Source organism: Mirounga leonina, unplaced genomic scaffold, assembly GCF_011800145.1.
Source record: "Mirounga leonina isolate KUSES-001 unplaced genomic scaffold, KU_Mleo_1.0 Mir_173, whole genome shotgun sequence".
NCBI classification, from domain to species: Eukaryota; Metazoa; Chordata; class Mammalia; order Carnivora; family Phocidae; genus Mirounga; species Mirounga leonina.
This window is the reverse complement of record NW_023270447.1, coordinates 16,543,397-16,570,584: the sequence shown is the minus strand read 5'-3', so window position 1 is coordinate 16,570,584 and position 27,188 is coordinate 16,543,397. Positions and strand designations below refer to the sequence as shown.

Here is a 27,188-nt window from a genome sequence, read left to right as displayed (position 1 = left end):
TCCTTATGTTAGCCCACCTTCACATAGCTCCAATCAGAAGTACTCATGGTAGGCAAGCTGACGGATTCCTTCCTGACCCTCTCAGTTTATTTTATGCCACTGACACAACAGAACACATGGAAAAGGAGAAACAGGATTCTCAAGTCACTTAGGGACAAGAGGAAATAATGATCAATCATAAGAAAGGAAATTCCATGCCTTAATCTTTCCTACTTTGTCTTTTCCTAACTGAGAGCATCCATGCTCTTTGTTCCTTCATTCTAATTATTATGCAGAGTAGAGAGCAGCTTACAGAAAACAGCTCTTACCTTCCAGGATCCTCTCAGCATTCATCCGGTAGCTGTCTGCAGTTTCTGCCATGAGCCGGGCTGTGGCCAAGTGGTTCAGCATAATCTCACAGCTTTCGTCATTTTTTTCCCACATGTCAGTTCCTTCAAAAGTGACAGCCTGGCGCTCCATCAAGGTCACAAGAGGCATCAATAGTGGGACTGATATTTTGTTGGGGGGAACACACGTAGACTCTGAAAAACGGGGTAAAGTTTTCCATGTTGTATTTTTTTTTTTTTCAAAGTTAAGCAGAGAGAGTTCCAATTCAAGATGGTGACATAGGAAGAGCCTGTGCTCCCCACCCCCAGTGGACACACTGAATCTGCAGCTAAATATGGAACTTCCTCTGAAAAAACCCTAAAAACTGAGCAACTCCTACACAGTGGGTAAACAAGGCCCACATCGAAGCAGGTAGGAGAGGCCAGGACCCAATCTCGCCATAAACCTCAATCCTGGCACTATTGGGAGAGAACTCAAAACTTGGAGCTTTCTCCCTGAGGAGTGAAGGGTTTGAACCCCACATGAGACATCCCAACTTTAAAACCTGCACCTAAGAGATGAGCCCCTAAAACATCTAGCTTTGAAAATCAACCCTGTCACATCCATGAGACCCACAGGCTGTAACAAACTAAGAGAGCCTCTTAAAGGGCTTGTGCACCCACTTGCACCAGGGCTCAGCACGGAGGCAGCGGATTGAGAGGAGCTCATTTGCTAATCTTGAAGTGTTGGTCTGAGGTGCAGGCTAATTTAGCACACATCTAGGGGCCCGCTGGCTGGCAGGTACCATCTTCATGCTCTCCCTCTGCCAAACTGCACAGTGCCAGTATCTTCAGAGGGAAGCTTTTACACACATTTGGTGCCTCAGTTTTTGCGGGTGCTCCCCATGATACACTCTTGATCACCTGGCTGTGAAGGCTAGGGGAACTGTGATCCTGTGTCTCACAGAACAGTAACAGTTGGAAACAGAGTTCTAGGCAGGCACCCCCAGGGCGCTGCAAAGACAGCAGACTGAAACACACCCCAGTCTTTCTGTGAAGAAGGCCTATTTGCTTGTCCTGTAGCTTTAGCCCGAGAGGCAGCCTTCACTTTTGGCACACAACTGGGGGCCTACAGAGATGCTTTCAGGTAATATAGGCTGGTGGGCACCATCTTTGCACTCTCCCTCTGCCTTGCTACTGCTTCCTGATACTGCCCAGAAGGGAGCTAGCTAATACACTTGTTTGAAGCTTTTTTTTTTTTGCAACTGCCATCCATGGGACACCTCCACATCACCCTGCTCTGGTGGCCAGTGGGGCTTATGCTTGCATTCCCACAGGACTATATATATTTTCATAATTAAAAAAACTAATGCCTGAGGGTCTGGCTTCCAACTGGCCTGAATCTAGGTGCTGGCTGAGACCCTCCCCTTTGGGACATTGACAGGTCTTGGCATATCCTCAACTACTGGGAGCCATTAAAAATACAAGACTGCTTAGACAATCACAAAGATTAGGGAGACAACCAAGAACTAGATCAGAGTTGAATAAGGTTCATTTCCTACATGAGGCCACTTCTTCAAGCCTGGGAGAGGTGGCTGTTCTATCTTATGCACAGAAACCAACATAAAGAGTCAAGCAAAATGAAGAAACAGGAATATGTTCCAAATGAAAGAATAAGAGAAAACCTCAGAAAAATCCTTAATGAAATGGCGATAGGTAATTACTTGATAAAGAGTTCAAAATAATGGTCATAAAGATGCACACTGAATTTGGGAAAAGGATAAACACAGCGAGAACTTCAAGAGATAGAAAATATAAGAGTACTCAATAGAAGTCACAGAGCTGAAGAAAACAACTGAACTGAAAATTATAGTAGAGTTTCAATAGACTAGATGAAGCAGAAGAAAGGATTAATGAACTCAAAGACAAGATAATGGAACTCATACAATCAGAGCAGCAAAAAAGAATGAAAAAAGTGAAGATAGTCTTCTTAATGATGTTCCATAAGTCCCTTAAACTAACATTTGCATTATAGGGGTCCTAGAAGAAAAAAGATAAGAGACTGAAAACCTCCCTAAGGAATAGACCCGGATCCAGGAAAGCCCAGAGAGTTACAAATAAGATCCACACCAACCAAGACACGTTATAATTAAAATGTCAAAAGTTAAAGAAAAGGAAAAAATCTTAAAAGCAACAAGACAAAACAACCTGTAATGTACAGGGGAACCACCATAAGACTCTACCAGCAGATTTTTCAGCAGAAACTCTAGAGGACAGAAGGGACTGGCACAATATATTCAAAATGCTAAAGGAAAAAAGATTCCAACCAAGAACACTCTATCTGGCAACACTATCATTCAGAATTGGAGGAGAAATAAAGAGTTTTCTCAACAAATAAAAGATAAAGGGGTACATTACTACTAAACTGGCTGAATAAGAAATGTTAAAGGGACTTCTGTAAGCTGGAAAGAAAGGGCGTTAATTAGTAACAAAACGTAAAAATACAAATTTCACTGGTAAAAGTAAATAGACAGTAAAAGTAGATTAATTACTTATAATGCTAGTATGAAGGTTAAAAGACAAAAGTGGTAAGCCTAACCACAATAATTAGGAAACAGATAAAAAGATGTAAAATGTGGCATCGGAAACAAAATGTTGTGGGGAGTAAAAATGTACAGATTTAGAATGCATTCAAACTTAACTTGGTATCAACTTCAATAATAGACTGTTATAAGTTGTTATATGTAAGCCTCATGGTAACCACAAAGCAAAAGCCTACAGTAGATACACAAAAGATAAAGAGAAAGGAATCCATGCATAGCACTAAAGAAAATCATCAAGCTACAAAGGAAGAGAACAAGGGAAGAAATGAGCAGAGAGGAAGGATAAAATAGCCAGAAAACAATGAACAAAATGGCAAGAAGTACATACCTATCAGCAATTAAATGTAAATGGACTAAATTTTCCAATCAAGACATACAGTAACTGAATGGATAAAAAAAGACCCATCTTTATGCTTCCTACGAGAGACTAACTTCAGATACAAGAACACACACAGACTCAAAGTGAAGAGATGGAAAAAGATAATCATGCTAGTGGAAATCACAAGAAAGCTTGAGTAGCTATACTTTATCAAACAAAATAGACTTTAAAACAAAGACTGTAATAAGAAACAAAAAAAGAGCATTACATAAAGAGGTCAATCCAACAAGAGAATATAACATTTGTAAATATTTATCTACCCAACATAGAAGCACCTAAATATATAAAGCAAATAGTAACAGACCTAAAGGAAGAAACAGACAACACCACAATAATAGAAGACTATTTTTAAAAAGATTTTTAAAAAAAATTTATTTGACAGAGAGACAGCGAGAGACGGGACACAAGCAGGGGCAGAGGGAGAGGGAGAAGCAGGTTCCCTGCTGAGCAAGGAACCTGATGTGGGGCTCGATCCCAGAACCCTGGGATCGAGTCCTGCATCAGGCTCCATGCTCAGTGAGGCATCTGTTTCTCCCTCTCCCCCTCCCCACTGCTCATGTGTTCTCTCTCTCAAATAAAATCAAATAAAAAAAAATCATATGATCAACTTAGTAGATGCAGAAAAAGGATTTGACAAAATTCAACATCCATTTTTGATAACTCTCAACAAAGTAGGTATAGAAGGAACAGACCTCATATCATAACATAATAAAGGTCCTATCTGACAAACCCACAGCTAATACTCAAGATTGAAAAGCTGAAAGCTTTTTATCTAGGATCAGGGTCAAGGCAAGGATGCCCACTCTCACCACTTTTATTCAACATAATATTGGATGTCCTAGACAGAGCAAATGGGCAAGAAAAAAATAAAAGGCATCCAAATTGGAAAGAAGTAAACCTGTCACTATTTGTAGGTGACATATTATATATAGAAACCAAAAACTGTTAGAACTAATACACAAATTCAGTCAAGTTGCACAATACAAAATATACAAAAGTCTGCTGCATGTCTATACACTAACAACAAACTATCAGGAGAAATTAAAAAATTCCATTTGCAGTTAAATGAAAAAGAATAAAATACCTAGAAATAAATTTAACCAAGGAGCTGAAAGACCTATATACTGAAAACTATATGACACTGATGAAAGAAATTGAAGAAGACACAAACAAATGGAAAGATATTCTGTATTTGTGGTTTGGAAGAGTTAATATTGTTAAAATGTCCATATTACCTAAAGCAATCTACAGATTCAATGCAATCCCTATAAAATTCCAATGGCATTTTTCACAGAAATAGAAAAAACAATCCTAAAATATGGGGGAACCACAGAAGACCCCGAATAGCCAAAGGAGTTTTGAGAAAGAACAAAGCCAGAGGCATCATGCTCCTTGGTTTCAAACTAGATTCTAAAGCTACAGTAATCAAAACAGTATGTATTAGCATAAAAATAGACATCTACACCAATGAAACAGAATTGAGAGCCCAGAAATAAACCCATGCATCTACGGCCAATTTATTTATGACAAAGGATCCAAGAACATACAGTGGAGAAAGGACAGTCTCTTCAATAAATGGTCCTGGGAAAACTGGAGAGCCACATGTAAAATAAAGAAAATGGAGCACTATCTTACACCACACAAATATCAACTCAAAATGGATTCAACACTTGAATGTGAGACCTGAAACCACAGAACTCTTAGAAGAAAACATAGGCAGAAGCTCCCTGACATTTGTTTTGGTGATGATTTTTTTTTCTGACACCAAAAGCAAAGACAGCAAAGGCAAAAATCAGTAAGTAGGACTACATCCAACGAAAAAGCTTCTGCACAACAAAGAAAACCATCAACAAAATGTAAAGGCAAACTACTCAATGGGAGAAAATATTTGCAAATCATCTATTTGATAAGGAGTTAACATCCAAAATATATAAAAAAACTCACATAAGTCAACAGAAAAAAAAAAAAAAAAAACCCGCAATGAAAAAGGCAGACGATCTGAATAGACATGTTGCCAGAGGAGATGCAGATAGTTAACAGGTACATGGACAGTTTCTCAACATGAGGGAAATGCAAATCAAAACCACAATGAGCTATCACCTCACACCTATTAGAATGGCTATAGCAAAAAGCCAAGAACTAGGAAATGTTGGCAAGGATGTGGGGAAAAGAGAACTCCTGGGCACTGTAGGCAGGCATGTATATTAGTACAGCTACTATAGAAAACAGTATGGAGAGTCTTCAAAAAATTAAAAATGGAACTATCGTATTATCCAACAGTTCCACTTCTGGCTATTTATCTGAAGAAAACAAAAATATTCAAAAAAATATCTGCACCCCACATTCACTGCATTATTTACAATAACCAAGATATGGAAACAACCAAAGTGTCCACCAATGGAGGAATGGATGTGGGATACTTAAATATATAACTATACACACACACACGTGCGCACACGTGCACACAATGGGATATTATTCAGCCATAAAAATAAGAAATGAAGTCCTGCTGTTTGACAAAATGAATGCACCTTGAGGGCATTCTGCTAAGTGAAATATGTCACAGAAAAAAGTGATCTCACTTGTATGTGGAATCTAAAAACGCAAAAACAAAAACCCCTCAGCTCATGGAGATAGAGAACAGATTGGTGGTTGATTGAGGCTGGGAGTCAAGGGTGGGCAAAATGGGTGGAGAGGGTCAAAAGATACAAATTTCCAGGTGTAAAGTGAGTAAGTCATGGGGGGGGTAAGGTATAGTGCAGTGACTATAGTTAATAATACTGCACTGCACGTTTGAACATAACCCAGAGAGTGGATCTTGAGAGTGCTCATCACAAGAAAGAAAAATTTTATAACTGTATATGATGTGGATGTTAATTAGCTTGTGATCATTTTGTAGTATATACAAATATTGACTCATTACATCGTCCACCAACAACTAATGTAACGTTACAGACATTACACCTCAATTAAGAAAGGTAAGCACGGAGTAAGGTGACCAGTAGCCCGTGTCCTGTTTTAGCAACTGTAGTTCTTCTAGAAATGACGCTGTCATCTGATGAAAGCCTGATGATTCATCAACAGTCCCACAGATAACTCTGAGAAATGTCCTGCGAAAGCTTTGATCAAAGCAGAGCAGATTGGACCTAACGGTCTCACAAACACACGAGGGGCGGCCACCACGCCCACTTGTGCTGACCCTGTGCTCACCTCGGCCTTCGTGCAGGATCTTGCTGAAAGGCTTCAGCTGTTTTTCATAGAGGATAGCAGTTTGGGTATACTGGTGCCTCAGGGCAGTCCACGTTTTTTCTAACCTTGTGATCTGGAAGAAAGGAAGGTGTTACCATTTTGGAAGAGGCTCTTTTTAAAATCAAGTCACAGCAGTTGAAAGCAGTGTACAGAGAGAGGCTAATCCCCGCCCCGCCCCTCCGCTCTGTATTGTTCTAATGGCCCATCCCAGAGCCGCCAACTCATCAGTTTCTTGTATGTGTCCATGTATCTGTGCATACACACATATATATGACTTTTAAAATAAAAGGCATATCATACCTTACACATTTTTCAGTTTTCTGCCTGGAAATCATTCAAGTATGTATAAAACAGCAAAGAACAGCCTTATTTTGTTAAACTTCTGTATGATGTTCCAGTTTATGGATAAACTAAAGTTTACCTAGTCTCCCATAGAGAAGAGTTTTACAAATTTTCTTCCATTATGAAATTACCTTGGGAAGATTTTGCAAATGTGTATGTGTGTGAAAATATTTGGAGGATAAATTTCCAGAAGGAACTACTGGGTCAAAGAATACACGTATTTTAAATGTTGATGGGAACTGCCAACTGTCCACAGAGATTATAATGATGAAAGCATGTAGGAATTCATCTCCTAGCATTTTCATTTCCTCGTAATAATGTCTGAGACACACAGAAGATTGCCCAGACCACACGACACCACCCTACTCGCTCCTTTTCATTCTTTCTTTTAGAACAGTTTAGTCAATGCCGACATATGCCACTGACTCTGACCGCCCCCAGACAACCTCCACCTCCCCCATAAAACCAGCCAGCCCGAGTGTCTGAAGTTTCTTTTACATGAAACAAGAAAGAGGAAGGGCACGAATATTTGGGGAATGAGCGTCAATTCTCTGTCGGGTATTTGAAGAATTCCATTTAGTCCTCCAATGCCCCATGAGGCAGTATTTTGGCCTCATTTTACAGATCAGAAACCAGAAGCTCCAAGTTTTATAGCTGGTAAGTGACAGAGAAGAGATTGATTCCCTTGGCCTCTAAGAGCTGCGTCTTCCCAGAGGAAGGGGAGAAGCAACTGGCGCCAGCAGGTCTGCTGGGACGGAAAGGAGGCGACTTGTCTTCCTCTGGCCATCCTCCCCCACCGCCACCCCATGTACCTCTCTCTTCTCACTGTCCCTTCTCTTCCCCTCCCTGAAGCACCTGCCTTTCCCAAAGCAGCCCTGGCCTCTCATCTGGGCCCATCTGCTGGGTGCTCTTTCTTGATACTAGGAGCTGAGAAGAGAAGGCACGTGAGCCTGTTGAGTAGAGGATCACATGGGGATGATGACACACAGGAGTGATGTGATTGCCCTCAGCCTTCCCTGGGTCTGCCACCTCCCTCCCCCGGCAGTGCCCTAGCTCACTGGGGGGGGGGGGGGGGGGAATACCCTGGAGGACTGCATGCCCTCCTTGCTGAGATGCCCCAGCAGGGAAGAGTCTGAGGCTGCTGGAGGCGAGGGAGCCCCGCGCACAGGCACATTAAGGTGCGCTGGGAGAAGTCCCTAACCCGAGTGTGAGGTCATGGATGGCAAGCACACGATCCCACAAACCTCCTCTTCACTACTCTCAGAGGAAGCTCTGGGCTGGAGGGCTACACGCAGCTTAGCCTGGTGCCTCGGCTTTCCAAAATTAGAGGCCGTTTGGGATAAGAAGAAATAAACATGATGCAAATCAAAAACACTTGAATGAAAAATTATAACCCCTGTTATTACAGGAGTCAGTCTATCATGAAAATACAGCTGGATTTGCTTATTTCAAATATGGATTCTACAAAATTCCAGTACATTAAGGAGTTTTCAAACTCTTAGGATATTGTAGTTGGAATTGATTCCCCTCAAAATTTCCTGGTGAAGGCCCTAAGTTGTTCAGCTTGTCTTTAAGGTGACCTTGCTTTAATGCCAGGAAATGAGGTTCCTAACATGCTCTGACTTGCAGGACATGTGACTGCGGGGTCTTTTCAGTGAGCGCCTCCCAGCAGGCTTTCAGAGATAGCCTGTAGTTAGCAAACAGCCAAGCTAAATGACCAGTGGTTCTGGTGTTACCGGTTGCAGACTGCATTTATAGGACCGGAGGACCCTGAGGGCGAGATTACAAACATCTAGGGCTTGTGGGGGAGAACAGAAATGGGAACACTGACTCTGGGCAATCAAGATGACAGAATGACTTTCCTCTATAAGGTCCGTCCACTTGATTTTAAATACAGGCTTTCAGGTTTGACACTCATCCTAAAAACAGCCCATCCAAGCAGATAAATTCAAAGTGCCCGACTTCAGAAACTCTAATTAGGGGGTTAAATGGCAGATGGGCCAGAAATCTGAATTTTTTAACAGAAGTCTGTTTTAGGTGACCCGAGGAACATAATTTTGAGACAAACCACTCTGGGTATCCTCAGAGATAAGCTCCCCAAATGTCTGGTGACGCAGATGGAACAATCTCTTTTATGACACACATTAGCCAGACGTATCTGCTAATTGGCTCTTAAGGAAAACCAATCGCTCTTGATGATGGCTTTTCTTAAAACACCAAAGAGAAAGTGTGCACTGTCGACAACGATCCAGTTTTTAAAAAAACAGAGCCGAAACACTCAGGACACTGCTTTGGGTTGCCCCCTAACCAAAGCTGCTTTCACCAAGATTTAGTCTACCTTTCGAGATCGACTAAAAGCATGGGTGGTTTGCTAAGCCTGGGCTTGCAGACCCCCTTTCAGAACTCTTAAGGCCACACAGGCGCGCAGGGTGCACCGATCCAGGGGCGATTTACCTGCGGCATTTCCAGGGCTTTCATGATGGCCGAGAAAGAATAGAGGTCCCCCATGGAGTCTTTCAGTTCCACCGCCACCTGGATGATCCTATTGAGGGTGGCCGCTCGGTCCTCCAGAGTGCCCGTGCAGCCCAGAATGTCCACTGCGATGCCGATGGCCATTGTGTTGTGTCTGGGAGGGAGGGAGATCAGTGGTCAGGCCCAGGGCAGACAGGACCAGGGGGAAAGGAACGCAAACCAGCCCGGAAAAGGACTCGATTTGCGCTGTTTGCCGTTTCGCCTTGTGATGCGCTGGCAGCTCAATCTGGTGGCCGATTTCAACGGCAAGACACCCCCCCGCTCACAGGCTGACAGCAGCAGGGCCTGGGCTAGGCCTCAGAGGGTGCCCTGTTTAGAGTCAGAAAGGACAGATGCCGTAGGACAGGGCCACGTTCGACCCTGCATCTGGAGCATGAAGAGGCCCTCCTGGGGTGAAGCTGCTCAGAAGTACACGGGACTCCTTGTACCTTGCACCACGAGAGGTCTGGGGAGACCCCCGGTCCCTCAACATGCTGGGGAATCCCATCCTCAGGGAAGCCCTGGGCCACCTCCACTGTGCACCCCGGACTGGGGAAGGGAAGGAACGGAAAAATGAGAGCATATGCTTGACCCAAGATGACAACATGGGTCTTGGAACTTAAGAAGGAATGAGGAACTAAGAATGGAGAGTCTGTGGCTCTGGTCAAGAGGCCAGAAGGTGAATGGAGATGTGGACAGAGACTGCATGGCTGACCGACAGGAATTTCCCTGTCATGTTAGACCCTAATAAAAGAGATCCTGTATCTGCCAACAATCCTCCCTTTTCTCATCCTGTACTACCCGGGTCAAGCTCACAGACCCACAACAGGAAGCAGAGTGATCTTTTCTCCACATGACAAGGGGACTAATATGAACGGGGTCGCAGAGCAGTCTCCACTAACGGCAGGCGGCACAGACCGCGATCCTTTCCTTCTCTCTGTCAGGACAAGCTAATTGACTGCATTGGGCCACAATGGCCTCCATGAAGCTTCCCTCAGGCCGTCGTACCAGTACTGGAGGCGAAGCCCCCATCCACAGGTATGGTTACCAAAATACAACATGGCTTTGACACTCTGGGGCATCTTGTTCTCAAAGTTCACAGCCAAGGATGTCACTCCAGGGCGCACTCCTCTCTGCCCACAGAGGCCCACGGTGGTATGATTCATCAAGTGGCTAGCCCACCGCTTTCTCTAGCGATTATGAAATCCGTGATGAGCTCAGCTGTCTCCGAGCGTGTGAGTGTGTGTTTGTGTGTGGGGGGGTGCTTCCTCGCGGTGAGCACAGGTTGTCCCCTAACTGCTCCACTCCTCCATATCTTCACTGTAAAAACGGGAGCAAGGGTTGTTGTGAGAGAGAGGGTGTGCGGGTGTCAGAATCACTAGAGTGCCCATTGCCGACAGGCCCCTAGCAAATGGTGGTTGTGACCACAGTTGTCTCTGCACAACTTCCTCTGCATCCTGGTCCGTTCTGTCAGTCTGTCTCTATCTACCTTTTTTCTCTCTTCTTCCTGAGGTCTTCATTAATGGATTCTAACAAAGTGTATTTGTATTGCCTGCTGAATTTATTGAAGAGTTTTCTTGCTTATTAATTTCTTGCTAATTAACTGCTTAACACTAAGTGTTAAGGTTGAGCTGAGCATTTCCGATGTTTCTTTTAACTGACAGTAAACTGGCTTCCCGTGTTGCCATCATTTGATTCTTCTGTTCACTGCTTTCTTCCTGTGTTTTAAACGGCCCTTAATAAAAGACAGGTTCTCTACTTCTCTGGCATCATGTCAATGGTTAACGGAGTAATTCTATCCATTCATTCAACCGCCCTGTGCCTAAAACCTCCCGCGTACAGCACTACAGGAAAAACTACTCAGCATGGCAGGTCTGAGGCAAGAAGAGGCACTGAATGTTACAGAAAGGACATCTCCACTAAGCAGGCCTGGGATGGGTGAGGTGGTAAGTTAAAAATAAAGGGTGGTCTGTATCTGATTCTCAAACACAAGAAGATGATGTCATCTGACCCTTCAAAATGGCTATCACCTTGGCCTTTATTTAGTACACAAGCTGGAAGGAAGAAACCCGCTCCCCAGGCTCTAGCAGGCAGGTCCCCCAGGTCAGCCCCGGCCAGGAAGCACAGCAAGGAGAGAGGCCCCAGGGAAGTGGCGATCAGGAGAAAGAGGAAACAGATGTAGACAGGCGAGGAAGTTGGAACACAGCCCTGAGGAGCCCCCAGCTGGCCGACCTCCGCCTGGGCCTGAGTGCACGTCCAACATACCCAACGGCAGGGATAAAGTAAGGCCTGGAACTTGGGGGATTTGCGCCGACATGCCTCGCGTGAGGAATGGGGCTGCGTGGCGACACGGCTCACCTCTGTTGAAACGGTGACCATGGCCCAGCAACAACAGAAGGCAAAGCTAGTGGAGCGGAGAAGCAGGCCCCTGGGGCTTGGGGAGGGGAGAGGGTGCCTGCAGAGAGAGGCTAGAATCTAGGAAAGCCTGTAGGAAAAGGAGGAAAATTCACACAATTCTCCAAAGGCATTAAACAATAAGGATGCTTGAACAAAGCCAAGGACCATTTTCTAACCTCCTGCCTCCCAGAAGCCTTTCATTCGGCATTCCGGGTGTTTTCTCTCCGCAGCTGGGAACCAGAGTCACGGCGGTATGGGGGCCAGCTCATCTGCTTTCTGGCCAGGGAACCTCGAAAGCAGCGGATCCCCCAGGCTCCCTGAAATGCACCGTTTACTTTCTAGGGGCTGACCTCCTAGGACTGTGCTGTCCACCAGCCACATACGGCTATTTAAACAGTAAAATACAACAGTGTGTCCCTCCAGTGCCACATTCCAGGCTCTCGATAGTCCCCTGTGGTTAGTGGCTACCGTCATGAGCTAAAAACATTTCAGCCGCCACAGAAGGATGGCCTGGACAGCGCTAATGACCCAGAATGTCCGTGTGTCCATTACAACCCATGTTTGTGTTATGACAATTAGGAAATTGGCTGGAAAAAAACAGGATACTTAAGATAACAAGACAGTCTTGCCCCAAATCAACGGTCTTTTCACATGTGTCAAGTCCAACGTCCGCAGCGATATGGGCATCTCGTCTAGCACTTCTTTTAAAAACAGGCCTCGCTATTCCTGTCATTTTAATTTCTAGGCCTCCAGCACTCCAGCATGTGGGTTTCTGCAGGCTTTCTCGGGAGACTGGGAGAAGGGGGCAGTGACGCCGCAGAGGCGGGGGGGCCTGAGCGCCGCCGTCCCCTGCCCGCCTCTCAAAGCACACACTGTTCAGACTCTGTTCTTCCCAACCCTTCCCACGAACTCCCACTTACTCCCAGTGTGATCCTGAACTCCGGAGACACAGAGCAGCGGCCGCTCAGGGAGGTGGGGCTGCAGGTGGCCAGGTGTCCGCCCCGCCCGGGCCCAGGCCGGCGCAGGGGTGACTTGGGCTAGCGCCGGCCAGCGACCTCTTCTGTCCTCCACTCCCTCCTGGAGCAGGGACAGGAGCGTGTTCTTTGTGCCTGGACTTCCTCGGTGCTATCTATTTGTGCCTCTCCAGGAATTCTGCGGCTAAGGCTTCCGGGAGAAGGGAAGGGCTCGGGCCGGGTCGGTCTGTTCCGGAAGCTGCTGCGCGACGGGCCCGAAACGCAGGGGCGGCACTGCTCACCTTTCAATTATGTCCAGGCGCAGCTGGTGGCCATAAGGCAAGGTGACGAGCTCCAGCCCTGAGCTCACGCCCATGCTCTTCCTCATCTCTTCCGACACTTCAAGTATCCTCGCGACCTGTGGGGAACACAAGCTGAACCAGACTGGATCGGGAAGTGGGCTCGCCGTGAACACGACCGCAGCCCCTGGAACGAAACGCACGGAACTGGGGTGGTGTGGATGCACTGGCCGCGCTTCGTTTGGGGCAGCAGCGTCCCCCCACACAGTGTTTTAGAGGAGATCTCAAGGATTCTAGGACACCCCTGGAATCTAAGACCGGGGAGGAGAGCACCTAGCAGGGCCCGCAGAATCCGCAGATCCGGAGTTTCTGGCCGGCCGGAGAACGGCGTCGCCCTCCCAGCTCCTGGCCACCGCGGGCCGGGACAGCGACTGCGGGCCGAGCGCCCGCGCCTCTGCTGCCAGCCCTGCCGGTCGTGTTCTCACTTGATGGCGGGGCAGGCTGCCAAGACCCTTAACTACCCCTCTCCTGGGCTCAGTCAAGGCACCGTACGTCTGGAAACCTTTAGAAACATGTAGAGCGATTTGAAACCCGAGGTCTCAAGCACACCCACTTCTCCCCCAGGAGGCCTTCCTTAAAGAAAATCTTTGTTTGTCCCAGCCAGCTTTCCCGTCTTGCTTCTAGTGTGTAATCACAGGCCATCGGCACCAGGTCTTAGCCGACCATTTGTATTCAATACACGCTGCCTCGAAATGTTACAGCCGACTCACTGCCTCTCGAGCACCAGGCTCATGACGCTCTGCAGCGCATTGGCGTCTAACGGTGCGTCTAACGGAGCCTGGACGCGTGGCCGGCACGGGACGATTCCTCTCCTCCATCTGCCGGAGTTGTCCTCGACTATCATGATCCCAGGCGTCGCAACCGTCCAGATGTCTTCAATAACAGGCCACAAAAAACATCTGAAGTTTGGCTGATATTATTAACGCTGACCCTTAACCTCTGTGGTTGAGCAAAGGAACCACTGTCAGCCCTGAGGAAATGGACCTGAGGGAACTGGCTATCCAGGGGCAGACTGCAGAGTGCAGGATTCCTACTATGCTCTCTGGGCCTCAGTATCCCCTTCTCTAACTCAGCTGCTAAGTTCGCCTTTCCCAAGGATTTTGCAAAGGATCAAATGACTTTAAAGCTATTTGAAAATACGAGTTGTGAACCACTGGCATGTACAACAGGGAAGAATTTCCCTCTGGAAAGGGATTTACACCTTGACCGTGGTCAGGCAGCCCAGATGGATACCCCAGCCACCTGTGGTCACACACACTCTGCTTGCTTGTTTAGACAGCTGCCCCAGCAGGGGCTCCAAGCCCAGCCTCTGGGTGGTGGGCACCCTCCAACTCACACTCCGTCTGTGTAATGAGATTCAAAGGCTCATTACACGGATCCAGTTTTGTACCGGAAGCACTAGTAACCAGAGTGATCCCTGCTCTGAGAGAGAAGCCTCCAAGTCAGCGTTCCTTCAGTGCAAACACGCAACCCCCTGGTCACATTCCTGGAGGTTTGCCAGGATATGCCGACACCTGCTTGCCCCAAAGCTGAGCTAGGACAAGGGGATTCTGAGCTCATGCTGCAGAACCTGGATTTGAGCCTCTGGGAAAACGCCCAGAGCCATGCAGATCAGAGATAGAGAGGAGGGATGGACACTTCTGGAGCATTTACTATCAGACGGACCCGGCACGCAACATCAGCGCTCCCCGACGAGGCATTCCAGCCCCCCTCTGCTCTTCTGATCTCAGGTACCCTCGCTCTGCAGGATCGCCAAACTGCCCAAGGGAGCTGCTGCAGTAGTTTGTGGGGGTGTCGGCGGGGCCTGGCCCTCCTCCCAGCTGCCAAGGGATCTTCTGAACTGCAGAGAGACTGCCTGACTCGGCCCACCATCTCTGCTGCCCTCAGCACAGGACTCTGATGGGCCCTATGCACTTAAGGGCCTGTCTCCCTCACTGACCTGCAAAGTGCTTTGAAGCAACGACCCGGCATGAGCCCAGGAGGAGAGACTTAGCATCCAAGGAAAGACCTGTGAGTCCCTCCCCCCCCACCTCACCCCCACCTTCACTGCGCACACAGCGAGGCCTCCGGAAACCAAACCCTTGACAGCAGAGTCTCTGCGCACCCGCTGCTTGCCACCCAGAAGACCGGGGTTTTTGCATCTTCGTCTGGTCAAATCCTATTCAGCCTTTAAAACTCATCTCAGACATCCCCTCCCTGATCCCCCCTCCTTCCCCCATGTTCAAGACCCTGCTTCAGAGGCCCCACAGCTCCTGTGCCTTTCCCTGCGGAGCATGTCCCACCTGGGCTGTGGTCTGAAGTCCTGTATCACTGTCACCCCCCACGTCCCCCACCACGGCCCGGCCCAGCCCAGCCCACAGTAGGTGCTCAAGCAAGGCTCGATACCCGACGCTAACACCTAGCCTCATTCTGGGCCAGGCATGGTGTGTGGAGGGCTCTACATAAGTTATTTCATTTGGTCTTAGTCCTCACAACCACCTGTGTAGCTGGTATGGTTCTCTTCCTTTTATAGTGCGGGCAGAAAGAACCAGAAAGTTGAGAGCCTGAGTTAGACTCAGCGATGTCATCCCCAGAGGCCAACTCTTACCTACCGGGCCCCACTTCTAGATACCGCAACAAGTGGGTGGGAGACAGGCTGCACTCTGGGTGAGGCCAGGGCGGTGCCCACTTGCAGGGTGAGAGGGGCTCAGTGGATGCCCACCCCAGCCATGCCCAGGAGGGGCCGGACACTGCAGGACGGGCAGCCTTGAGGCACTCAGGACCATCCACTGTCATGACGGACTTCCTGGGCATCAGCCCCGGGCTCTGCACGGGGTGGGAACCAGCACTTGGGCCCTAAATGCTGTCCAGTGTCTCTTCGCAGCTTCTGAGTGGCCCTGTCCTGGTGGTCACTGCATGTGGAGTGGGTGACAACAGCCTGTCTATCTCCCTCAGAGACGCTGACTGCCTGCATTGTTGGCAAAGCCCTAAAGTCAGTGGTTCCAGGAAGAGAATAAGGAAATGGCAGTGGACTCAGGAGGGAGGGAGGAAGACTAGAAACAGCCCTGCCCTTGGAGACTGAAGGTGAGCAGAGTCAGGTGGACTTCTGCTCCGGGTCTCCTCCTCGCTGCCAGGGGGCTCTATTCACCCCTTCTTCCAGGGGTGCCTAAAGGCAAACAGGGGGACGCCTGGGTGGCTCAATCATTAAGCGTCTGCCTTTGGCTCAGGTCATGATCCCAGGGTCCTGGGATCGAGCCCCACGTCGGGCTCCCTGCTCAGCGGGAAGCCTGATTCTCCCTTTCCCACTCACCCTGCTTGTGTTCCCTCTCTCGCTGTCTCTCTCTGTCAAATAAACAAATAAAATCTTTAAAAAAACCCCAAAAAATAAAAACAAAGGCAAACAGGGGAGATGGGCCCAACCAGGAGGACAAAATGCAAAGAAAGAAACCAAACAAGAAAAAGGGCAGGCTTCATGTTCCTTCAGTCAAGAACAGATCTGAGCTCTAGATTCATGGCTGCCAAGGTAGTGGGAACGTTCTAGACCCTCCTGCCAAAGGGTAGTCAGGCATTTCACCTCCGCCTAGACCCTCCTAGATCCTCCAAGCACTGAAGACACAGGGAAGAAGGATTCATTTCCTCCTGGGAATTAGGCTGTTCTGTTAATCCCGATCCATGTTTCTACGAGGAGCTTCCTCTCTCTGGAGAACTCAGGCGGACTCACACCAGACTCCTGGCCTGTTGGCGTACCAGGGCCCAGGCCAGGAACCAGAACAGGAATCTTAAATCCTCTTACTGCCCAAACGGGTTTAGCCCGCTTTCACGTGAGGTAAGCACTTAATATGACCTGTGAGCCCTGCCCAAGGACACCTAGCCCACCAACGTGAACAAACCCTTGTTCTTCAGCACTGCCCCTCTCCTGGTTCTTTCCCCAGGGCGAGCCCCCCGCCTCCCACCCCTCCAACACACACACATGGGGACCATCACCCAGGCCTCTTCCAGGTGCTGGGTTTGTGGAGCTCAGAACAGCTAGCACCTGCTTCAAGTTCCTCAAGGCTGTTTTGAGAGGCCTTCTGTCCCCCTAAGAGGCCCATCAACTAGGGACTTCCCAGGGGGTGCTCAGAGACTACATTTCCTGCCGTGAGTCATGACCCAGGAAATTTATTTAGGAAAATTCAGTTCCTAGACAGGCCCTGAACTTTGAAGGTTATTGACTAATGAGCTACAAATGAATAAGGGGTTTAAATCTCACTAAGGCCTTACCTGTCACTCCAAAGCACAGATCTATCTATAACTGAGAGGTAGGTTGAGCCCCTCCCAGCCTGAGACACTTGCTTTCTAGAAAGATCTGTCTGAAGGATAACCTTGCCATGGGGTCACTTATGAACAAAAGCTGCCCATATCTAAAAGAAATGCTTCCTATCAAAATTGATGATGTAAACATATATTCAGTCACACGAAATGATAGTCATGCTATGTTGTTTGGTCAAAGACACTGGGTTTAAAAGAGTATGTTTAGAAAAAAATACAATAAAACAGAATCATCTGTTTAGGCCTGTGGTAAACACATCCATGCGCATGAAATTATTTACATGTATCTGTTTGCAGAGCAAATGTTAACCACAGTGATCATCAGGAAAGTACACTTTGTATAATTTTTTTCTTTTCTCTTAAACTGTATTTTATAATTTTTCTAAATTGACCAAGTATTACTTGTGCAAAAAATCAAGGGTAAATTTAAAAATGTCTATTCTTAAGTCCATCTTAGTAACAATAAATATGTGTTGAGTGTGTATACGTATATATAATGCATCATGTATAATACAATAAAAATAACCTGGGCTCTGTGACGCCAGAAAGTACATTTTCATCTACAGTCCTCTTTCCTTGGACTTGGCTTTCCCAGTTCTGACGGAGCTGAGGCCAGGGAGGACCCTGCAGCTGGCGGGAGAGGCCTGCCATCCCTCTGCCCGAGGGGAGTTCTACAAGCTTCGAGCCCGGGCAAAGGTTGTCCCAGGCCTGTGCTTCCCACCCTTTAAATACATCCCCGCCCAGGTTATCTTCTGACTTTTTCTCCGAGCCACACATTTCAAGGGTGAGGTGGAGCGAGGCCAGCCTGCCAACTCCTTCCAAACGTTCCGAAGCCAGAACAAAACCCACCTGCCTGGCCACTTACCACGCAGTCCGTGCTCAGCATGTGCTGGGCAATGACCTTGGGGTCGTGCTGAGTGAACAGTTCTTTCGCCCGCTTCAGCAGTGCTGTTTCCAGGGGCTTGTTCTCAGGAGGAAGGAGCTTCGACTCAAAGTCATTGGGTCTGAATGAGGAGGCCGTCTCCAGACGGGGCAGCACAAACTTGGCCTCATCCTCCTCCGGCCCCTGGTCCATCTGCACGGCCGGCGCCGCCCAAGGCCCTGCCCCATCATCGTCGAGGATCAAGTAGTTGGTGCCGGAGTTCCGGGGACCCGGCACCCCGTTCTGCTTGGCCGTTAGCAGCTCCACGTAACTGTCCTGGGCACAGAGGGGGGGCCTTGCCCCCCTGTCGCAGCCCGCAGCGAAGGTTGGGTTCAGTTCACAGTAGTTGGCGTCTGAGTTGAGCCAGGTGGATGGAGACGCGGGAGCCTTGAGGAAGGGTGCCTTGCAGGGCTTGGGCGGCGGCTTGGGGCATAGCTGGCTGTCTGAGCCCCTCAGGGCCTTCCCTGCCCTAGCGTCCGAGGAGACCCTCCGAACCAATGCCGGGCTCAGGGTGGGCTCGCTGCCCGTCCTGAAAACCGGTGAGTTTGGGCGGGGGCTTGTGTCCACCCCCGGGGACTGCGGGGGCAACTTACAGCCTGTGGAGGAAAAGAGAGGGTCAGGAAAAGCTCAGCTGCGTGGGGAACACAAAGCAAAACTAGAGTGACAACTCCTCAGCTCTCCATTCATGCCCTTGGGTTTCAACTTTCACTTCCCAAAGATAACTCGGTAGGACCTCCCCACGCCCAGTCTAGCGCAGTTCAGAGCATTTTGAGGGCTGGCTGGCTGCACCCCACTTCTGGGGGGATTCTAAATCCCAGTGACTTCCAGCAGCTGGGCTGCAGTGTCATTTTATGGTCAGAGGAGGTTAGTCCAGTCAGAACAGGACAAGACATGGCGCCTGGAGGTCAGTGAGTAATCTAGTCTTGCCCTAAGGAACAGAAGTCTTTAGTCACATAGAGTGAGGGCCTGAGTCACTCTCACAGCCAGGGCGGATCCAGCCAGCCTTGAGGGAGAGCCAGAGGCACCCCAGGAAGGGGGGACAAGATGCTGAGCTAACCCACATAGAAGTGGTTCACCAAAGGGCATTAGGAAAAATCACCCTGTGGTCCCAAGGAAGGTCAGTTATAAAAATAATGAACAACCATCCATGGCTCACTGACACAGTTGCTTAAGAGGTCTGCCCACATCCCACAGCTCCTCGTTCTCTGGCTGCGAATGGAGAATGGAGAGGAGGAGGGGTCCCCCAGGAAGCCCAGCACTGAGCCAGCCCCCTCCACCCAGGGAGGGCACAGAGAGAGCGTGCCTCTGTCATAAAGGCTACCAGTTAGCGGGTGAGCGTGGGTCAGAAAACCTGGGTTCAAATGCTGGCTTCACCGTGGGCCGGACGGGTAACTCTGGATGAGTCATTTCACCTCTGTGCCTCAGTGTCCTCAGCAAGAAGAAGGTAATCATTCCCCCTCTGAAGGTTTGTTATGAGGCTTAAAAGCTAGCTAGCACCCATAAAATGACCTCATCTGGATACAGTTGCACAAACCCCTTACCCTCCAGCCTTGTGTCGTCCCCACATCAGGGGACCAGACAGAGCAGGGAAACAGCCTGAAGGAAATCAGGCTAACACTGTCACCCTCCTCCCAGAAAAGTCCCAAAGACCTACCAAGTGGCAGGTAACTTTCCGACTGGTGCGCTTTGAGGGATAAGGCTCTTCTGTCCTGCATGTGATCCAGGGAGGCTGGCTGGCTACCGCTCTTCTCTTTATTTCTGAAGCATAAGATAAGTAGAGCAGAAATGTGTCATTAAATCGTAAAACCTTTAGGCAGCGTCATGGAAAGTTTTTAAGAGAAAAGACTGCTTAGAAGGCGAGTGGTACAGCACATCCCAATAGTAATGTCCACTGGAGGAGGAAATTGCTGCTGGGGGCGGTTAACACAGGACTGTACTCTGGGCTCCATCCCCGCGTCCCCACGACCAACCCAGTCAGGTCCCAGGCTGCCTCCTCTGAGCCCTTCCAGCCGGTTGAGCAGAACAGAGCAAAGATTTCATGATCCTCTCAGGAAAATCTGATGAACTGGAATGTGTACTTTTAACAGAGCTTAAAATTACTTACAGACCCAGGAGCAGTGACTTGTTTAACTAAAATGCGTTTTCCACCATGCCTCGTGGTGTCAGTTAGGAAGGAGGCTGTGGGGCAGTCTGCATTTCAGCGCAAGTCACCATGTCCCCCAGACAATCCGCAGGATCACCCAGGGAGCCAGACACTCTCATCCTCCTGGAAGGACGAGGGCCGCACAGCCGGCCTCCTGCTGAGCTGGGGAAGTGCCCAGGCCTTCACTAAGCCGGGCGCTGGGAGGCACAGGGTGCAGCCCCCGCATGGAAGCGGAGAGATGTCACTCTCCACACAATTTGCTGGCACCCCTCTGCTTCCCTGCCTATTCAGACTGGGAGTTTCTCTAGCCCCCACAAACAGAATCTCTTCTTTGCTAGAAGAGACTGCACCGCACCAGTCAAGTTGTAATGAACTTTAATCAGCCCTCCCACAAGCTTAGGTTATAGAAATTGAAAAGTTCTTTCCTACCTTTGCAAGCACCAAAGGAAAAAGCAAACAAACCCCCCCAAAAAAACCCCAAATGCCCAGCAACAGAGAAATTCCAGCAACCCCTCAGAGATAAGTCAGGGCAGAGGGCAAATTCCAAAAGGCAATGGCTTCGGCCAAACGGTATTTCTGCAGTGATCTTCAGAGCAGCCAGACTCCACTGGCCCAGAACCCCCACCTGGGGCGCACCCCGCCAGCCGGCCAACCAGCGGGCCGGACGTCAGCGAAGGTGCGGGCGCCCGAGGGCGCGGGGGGGGGGGGGGGGGGGGGGGGGGGAGAGGGGGGGGGGGGGGGGGGGGGGGGGGGGCCCCCCGGGGGGGGCCCGCGGGGAGGGAAAGGGCAGGGCGCTTGGCAGCAGGAGGCGCTTCCCTGCGGAGCCCACCCCACCCCCACGGTTAGACATTCCCGGCCCTGCGGCTGCCCAAAAAGTAGCAGGGCTTAAAAAACTCTGCTTTCACTGGGCAATCAGGCTCTGTTAGGCCTGCCTCATTGACCGAGAGGCTTTCTCAGTCTGTCTTTCCTGTCTTATCTTTAAAAAATAAATTTCTATTCTAAATCCGGGTCCCTGAGGGCAGACCAGGAGGCAGGCCTTCCTGCCCAGCACCGCACTGGGCAGGGGTTCTGGGCATTGCCCAATACTCCCTGGCTCTGGTCAGGACATTACCTTTTTCTTCCTCCGTTGAGCAGCCAATCCCCACACTCACAAAAGAAACAGAGGAAGAAGTACCCCTTTAATATTTTTAAGGGATCTCCAGTCCATTCTTATTACTAAGAAAAGGAGAATTTCTATGTATCAGTTCTTGCCTCCCTCCCTGCAACTGAGTCCTACATTCTACTGCCCTCCAGAAAATAATATTAATTATGATTATTCACACCTACATAGTCCTTTGGCATTGTTCTAAGCACTCTGCAAGTCTTCGATCATTTAACCCTCACAAACCCCATCATTCCAGCTGGGGAAAGTGAGGCCCAGAGAAGGTAAGTAGCTTGGTCGGTGGCGGACCAGCATCTGTGGCCAGGCAGGCAGCGTCCACAGCCAGACTCTGACTAACAGGGACCCGGAGCTCTGTAGCAGCACATGGCCTAGTTTGTATTACTCAGACTCCTGTGTTTTGCTTCTGAATTTTTGCAGTCTACCAATTACAGTTTATGACATTTCCTCCTGTCCAGAAAGAAAACCAGTGAGCGCAATAAAACATGTAGGTTTAGGTGTGTAAGTTTAGATGCCAGGGAGCCAGAGAAGGGGGGCTGTGTTACCCAGGGACTGGAGCTAATCTACACCCTGCCAGGCCCGCCTTTTCCCTGCTCTCCTTTTCTGGAACGGGCAGAGAGCAGCACGGACACCCAACTCCATGAGAGACGGGTCCTATGCGAAGACAGCACACGCCACTGGTCATCGAGGGCAGGGCGCCTCAGCTGGGCATCCAGTTCTCTGGAATCTTCTCTCTCCCACCCCCAGGTTCAGGGCACAGCCCTCCAGTCTCTCAGTGTCTCCCATCTTAGGAATCCCATCTTCTCTCACCGAGTCAACCACCCTTTCCATGTGGACTAAGCCTTCAGGCTGAACTCCCCTCCCAAACCCCCAAACTGTTGCTGGACACTGGCACTCAGAGATAAGCCTACAGTCGAGTTTCCTGCAGATGCAGCAACTGGTTTTTCCTCTGAAGTCCATCCCCTCTGAGCCCTCCTGTGGTCTCCCACTGGCCCTTCTCCAACCTTCCCCCCACACACGAGAGTCCCAGGAAGCCAAGGTCCCAGGCTCTCCCTCTACTACCCCTGTACAGCCTTACTCTCCAGCCTCATTGACTGGTCTTCCTGCGCCAAGCTCCCTCCCTGCCCCTGCAACCCATCGCCACCCTGCTCTATTCTCAGGACATTCACCATGTCATGTCTCTGAGGTGCCCTCAAACCATTTAGCCCGGCTTTAAGGCCTCCATGATCTGGCTGGGGTCACCTTCCTGAGCCCGCCCCCACCAGCCCCTTACGTGGGCCCTTTGCTTGAGGCCCACCGATCTACCCACTCGAAGCAACTCTCATCCTCTCCTACTGCTCCACGCATGCTCACGCTGAGCCCCCACCTGGAACGCCCTCCCCTTTGCAGGGTCTGTCCAAATTTCCCCTAGGCTTCAGACCAGCCGGAATCCTCCTTTCTGCACAAATCTGCCCTGGCCAACCCTCCCCTTCCTCAGCAGCTGCCTCATTTCACGTGGGCACCAACTCAATCGGGAACTCATCCCTCATGACAGCTATTCCAGTAACACTTGGCATTCTCAGCAACACCTACTGTTCCTCGGTTCCCGGGTGAGCCCCTCATCTGCCTCACTGAGGCCGGGCCCGTCCAGAGCGGCCCCGTCGGCCCCAGCACCCGCACCCCCGACGGGGCCCTGACCCACCTGAGGAGGTTTCCCTTGGGCGAGCTCTGCTCCCGGGCCTGGACGCCGCCCACGGTGAGGCTCAGCCTCTTGCCCACGTCCGGCCGGCCGTCGGCCAGGCTGCCGTCCGGGGCCCGGCCCGGGGAGGTGCCGTAGCGCTCCTGCAGGCAGCGCAGGGGCACCGTCCTGTTGATGGGCTGGAAGATGATGGCGCCGCTCTGCTGGGACACGGGCCGGCGGTTGCCCACGTAGCAGCGCACCAGGCCCGGGATGGAGTCGAAGCTCTCCGTCTCAAACTGGTACTGCACACGGCTGTAGGCCTCGCTGAGCCGCAGCACCGTCCGGTGGATCTTGAAGTGCTGAGCCAGGTTCTTCCACTGACAGGTCAGGACGAAGTTCCCGGGGCTGGACAGAGAGTCACGAACCAGGAAGTCGCCATCCCGCTGCACGAGGTTTTCTGACACCTTGGGGACAAAACGGTGAGCGGTCGGAAAGGCAAGCGAACATTCCTTTTCAAAGCGGCACCGCTCTCCGCGTCTCCGGGCCAACGGAGGACAACGCTACTCTGTCTCTTCCTCTTCAGGCAGCTCTTGAGTTTTTCAAACGTCAGGTTCTCAGAAGACCCCCTCCTGCACCTAGAACTAGTAGCCGCCCACCTACCGCGCGCCGAGGACTACTGTGGGTGCCGGGCCCCCGGAGGGAGGGAAGCGGGCCAGCGTCCCCACCGGCGCGGAGCTCCCCCCAGTCTACCTGGGCGAAGGCAAGTAAGCGGCAGGTGTGGTATGTCGCGTGTTGTAGAGGGAAGGAAGAAGTCAACCGGCAAGGGAGGTAAGAAGTGCCTGGGAGGGGACGAGGGCTGCTCTCTGAGACAGGGTGGTCAGGGGGGTGTCATAAGAAGACGACGTGTACGCAGACCTGAAGCAAGTAAAATGACAGAAAACAAAAGAAAGGAGAAAAGGCTTGGCCAGGGAGCCTGATCCCTCCCACCCCCAACAGGCGGAGGAGCGGGTTTTGTTGGCTGGGAGGAGGGGTCCACACGCAGGGGGAGGCCAGGCACTGTAGAAGCGGAGACTTGAGTGCGGTGCTGGGCACACTACTCGCTGGAGGGCCTGTCACCAAGTCAGCTCCATGTCTCATCTCACTGGCGGATTATATATTTGCATACGTAATCTATGCAAAGCACCAGACAGTGCCTGGAACGTGGTAGGTGCTCAAAAATCGTTAACTATGGAGATGCTGATGTTTATAGCAAAAGGAGGATCTGTACTGTGTTGGAGATGGTCGTTCCTAGAGCCAGACCGCCTGGGTTTGCATTCTGGCTCTACTGGGTGACTTTGGACAAGTTACATCTCTTTGTGGTTTAGTTACATCACCTGTAAAATGGGGATAATGTCACCTATGCAGTAGCTACAAAGATTTCATGGAGTAAAGTGTTAGCTGTAACTACCATTATTACTGTGCCGTTCGACAACCTGAAATGATGTGTGGCCGAAAATCTATACTCGTTGCAAGTGGGAAACAAAGTTTATGATCACAATAAAGAGAAGGATGGAGGTGACGGTCATCAGTTTCATAAAACTTTGACATTTCTCCCAGGATATTCCAACATTGGATCAGTTTGCGTAGAAGAGTGTGCTACCATGGTTACCTTAAAATTGTATCTTTGCCTTAAAAATGTGTTTTCACACAGAAATTCCATTTCTTGGGACTGAGCCTGAGGAAATAATTATAAACATAGTAGTTATCTTAAAGGATGTTGGTGAGGGTGCCCACCAAAGAGTGGGGCACGCATACAATGGACATACACACGATGTAGGATGGTGTAGAAGACTATCTTACGGCAGAAGAAAATGCCTAGAATGTATCATTAAATGAAGACAATGGGCTGCAAAAGTCTATGTGGTATGATCTCATACTTGCAAAGCCTGGGAGGAGGAATTATATCAAAATGTTCAGAGTGGCTATCTCCAGGAGAGAAAATTATGGGTGAGAGTTTCATTTTCTTCATTTTATACTCTGTATAGTCTACAATTTTATTTTTTATTTTTTTTTAAATATTTTATTTGACAGAGAGAGACACAGAGAGAGAGGGAACACAAGCAGGGGGGAGTGGGAGAGGGAGAAGCAGGCCTCCCGCTGAGCAGGGAGCCCGATGCGGGGCTCGATCACAGGACCTTGGGATCATGACCTGGACCGAAGGCAGACGCTTAACAACTGAGCCACCCAGTCTACAATTGTGAATCAATTTTAAACTAAAAAAAAAAAAAAAAGGAAGTTAGAATAGGGATTATTTGATAGTGCTGAGAAATCTGCTACACTAAAAAAAATTGTCACAATATGATGCCCTTCCCCCCATCCCCCACCCATCCCCTTTCGGTCATGTTGTCCTGGGTGAATGACTGGCCAGATCAGGTTACGATAAAAACCCAAGAGAAATTCTACACCCTGATTCTGCACTTACATTTTTCAGTTTCCATACTCTTAAAAAAAACCACTCACACCTATCACCCCAAAAGACAATCACACAGAGTACATTCTAGGCTGGGGGGGCTGGGGTCGCTGGTATAATTCCTCTACTTCCTAGCTCCTGCCAGGGGCCCAGGCAGGGGAGGGATGGAGCATGAACAGTCACCAGCCCCACGAGGGCACTGGCCGCCTTGCTGCCCTGTGCCACCCGCCCTGACGATAGGCTCTCTTCCTCTGAAATCAAACTACTGCCTTAAGAGAGAAGCTCCAGACGGTAGGAGGCTGCCGGCAGCCGGCCAGGAGTTCAGTGATCTGAACCACAGGCCAGCCTCGTACCTCCTCAGATGCTCCCCCTGCGGCCACGGCCTCTGGCCCGCTCCGGCTTTGCAGACCGCAGAACACCGGCCTTTCCTCCATCCACCTCCCGGGCCCGGGGACATGTGCTTTGGGTTCCTGACCTTAGTTCTTCCCAAGGTCTTCTTGGAGACAGACCTACGTTACTACAGTCGCTTTATTATATTTGCTTTTAGCTGAACTGGGGCTTGCTCCGCCGGGGGGGTGGCGCTGGAGGGTGAGCCCGCGGGGTGGGCAGTGTGGTGGCGTGTGAGGCTGGCCGGGCGCGCGCTGGCAGGAAGGCGCGGGTACCTGGCGGGGGATGCGTCCATGGTACCAGGCGTGGCTTCGCAGGTCCTCGCCGCTCAGCAGCAACTCCTCCTCCAGCTCCTTCTTCAGCCGCTCGGGGGTCCTGTCCATAATGTGCCTCTCCTTGGAGAACTGCAACACAGGATCACCGGTGACGTCCCCCCGCCCTGCCCGGGACGGCCAGGCCCGCCAGCTGGAAAGGCCCGCCCGCCTCGCGGTTAGCTGCTTGGCTAATCAAGCCAGGATATGCCAAAAGCCTCGTGCAGGTAGGGAAGCCTGGATAATGATTACAATTAGCTGTGACCTTTCCCTTCTCCGGCTGCAAGTATGTAGTAACATTTTCAGCTACACACGGGGACTGTGAGAGGAGACGGGCGAGCTGTTCCTGTTATCAGTGGGCTCTGAGAGCCGCTGAAGACAAGGGGCGCTGGCGAGGGGGCGCCACAGAGAGATGAGCGGGGAGGGAGGCACAACTCAGCCAGGGGACCTTCCTCCTTCTCCCCGGGGACTATCCGCACACGGAGCCAGGAAGGACAGCCGTCCTCGGATGGCCCATGGTCCGGAGCCGGGAAGGACAGCCGTCCAAAGCGCAGTCCCCAGGCTGATGACGGTAATGGCCCCGAATTCTTTGCTACTGGCAAACTGCAATCAGGAACTGAGTTCACCTTTAGAAACATTCAGAGCAAGCGGACAGAAGAATTTTGTCTCTTGAATCTAACAACACAAGTCTGACTCTGTGTATTTTGTCTTTTTAATTTCATTTTTCTGATATTTCATTTTTATGACAGATTAGAACTTGAAACTTGAAAAA

At 50.0% G+C, this 27,188-nt stretch overlaps 1 protein-coding gene across 5 annotated transcripts in view; it reads right to left on the bottom strand.

Moving 5' to 3' along the window:
- Window positions 1–27,188, bottom strand: part of BCAR3 (BCAR3 adaptor protein, NSP family member) — a 130,414-nt gene that overhangs the window by 3,827 nt on the left and 99,399 nt on the right. For 3 of the 5 annotated variants that reach the window (XM_035018003.1, XM_035018002.1, XM_035018006.1), the window contains 8 exons: window positions 26,381–26,509; window positions 23,291–23,733; window positions 19,962–20,065; window positions 18,251–18,903; window positions 13,042–13,157; window positions 9,333–9,504; window positions 6,498–6,609; window positions 309–521 (listed from right to left, as the gene is read on the bottom strand). In XM_035018003.1, coding sequence (XP_034873894.1) covers window positions 309–521; window positions 6,498–6,609; window positions 9,333–9,504; window positions 13,042–13,157; window positions 18,251–18,903; window positions 19,962–20,065; window positions 23,291–23,733; window positions 26,381–26,509 — 1,942 coding nt within the window. The remainder of the gene's footprint in view (window positions 1–308; window positions 522–6,497; window positions 6,610–9,332; window positions 9,505–13,041; window positions 13,158–18,250; window positions 18,904–19,961; window positions 20,066–23,290; window positions 23,734–26,380; window positions 26,510–27,188) is intronic. The other 2 variants (XM_035018005.1, XM_035018007.1) reach the window with 2 other exon arrangements.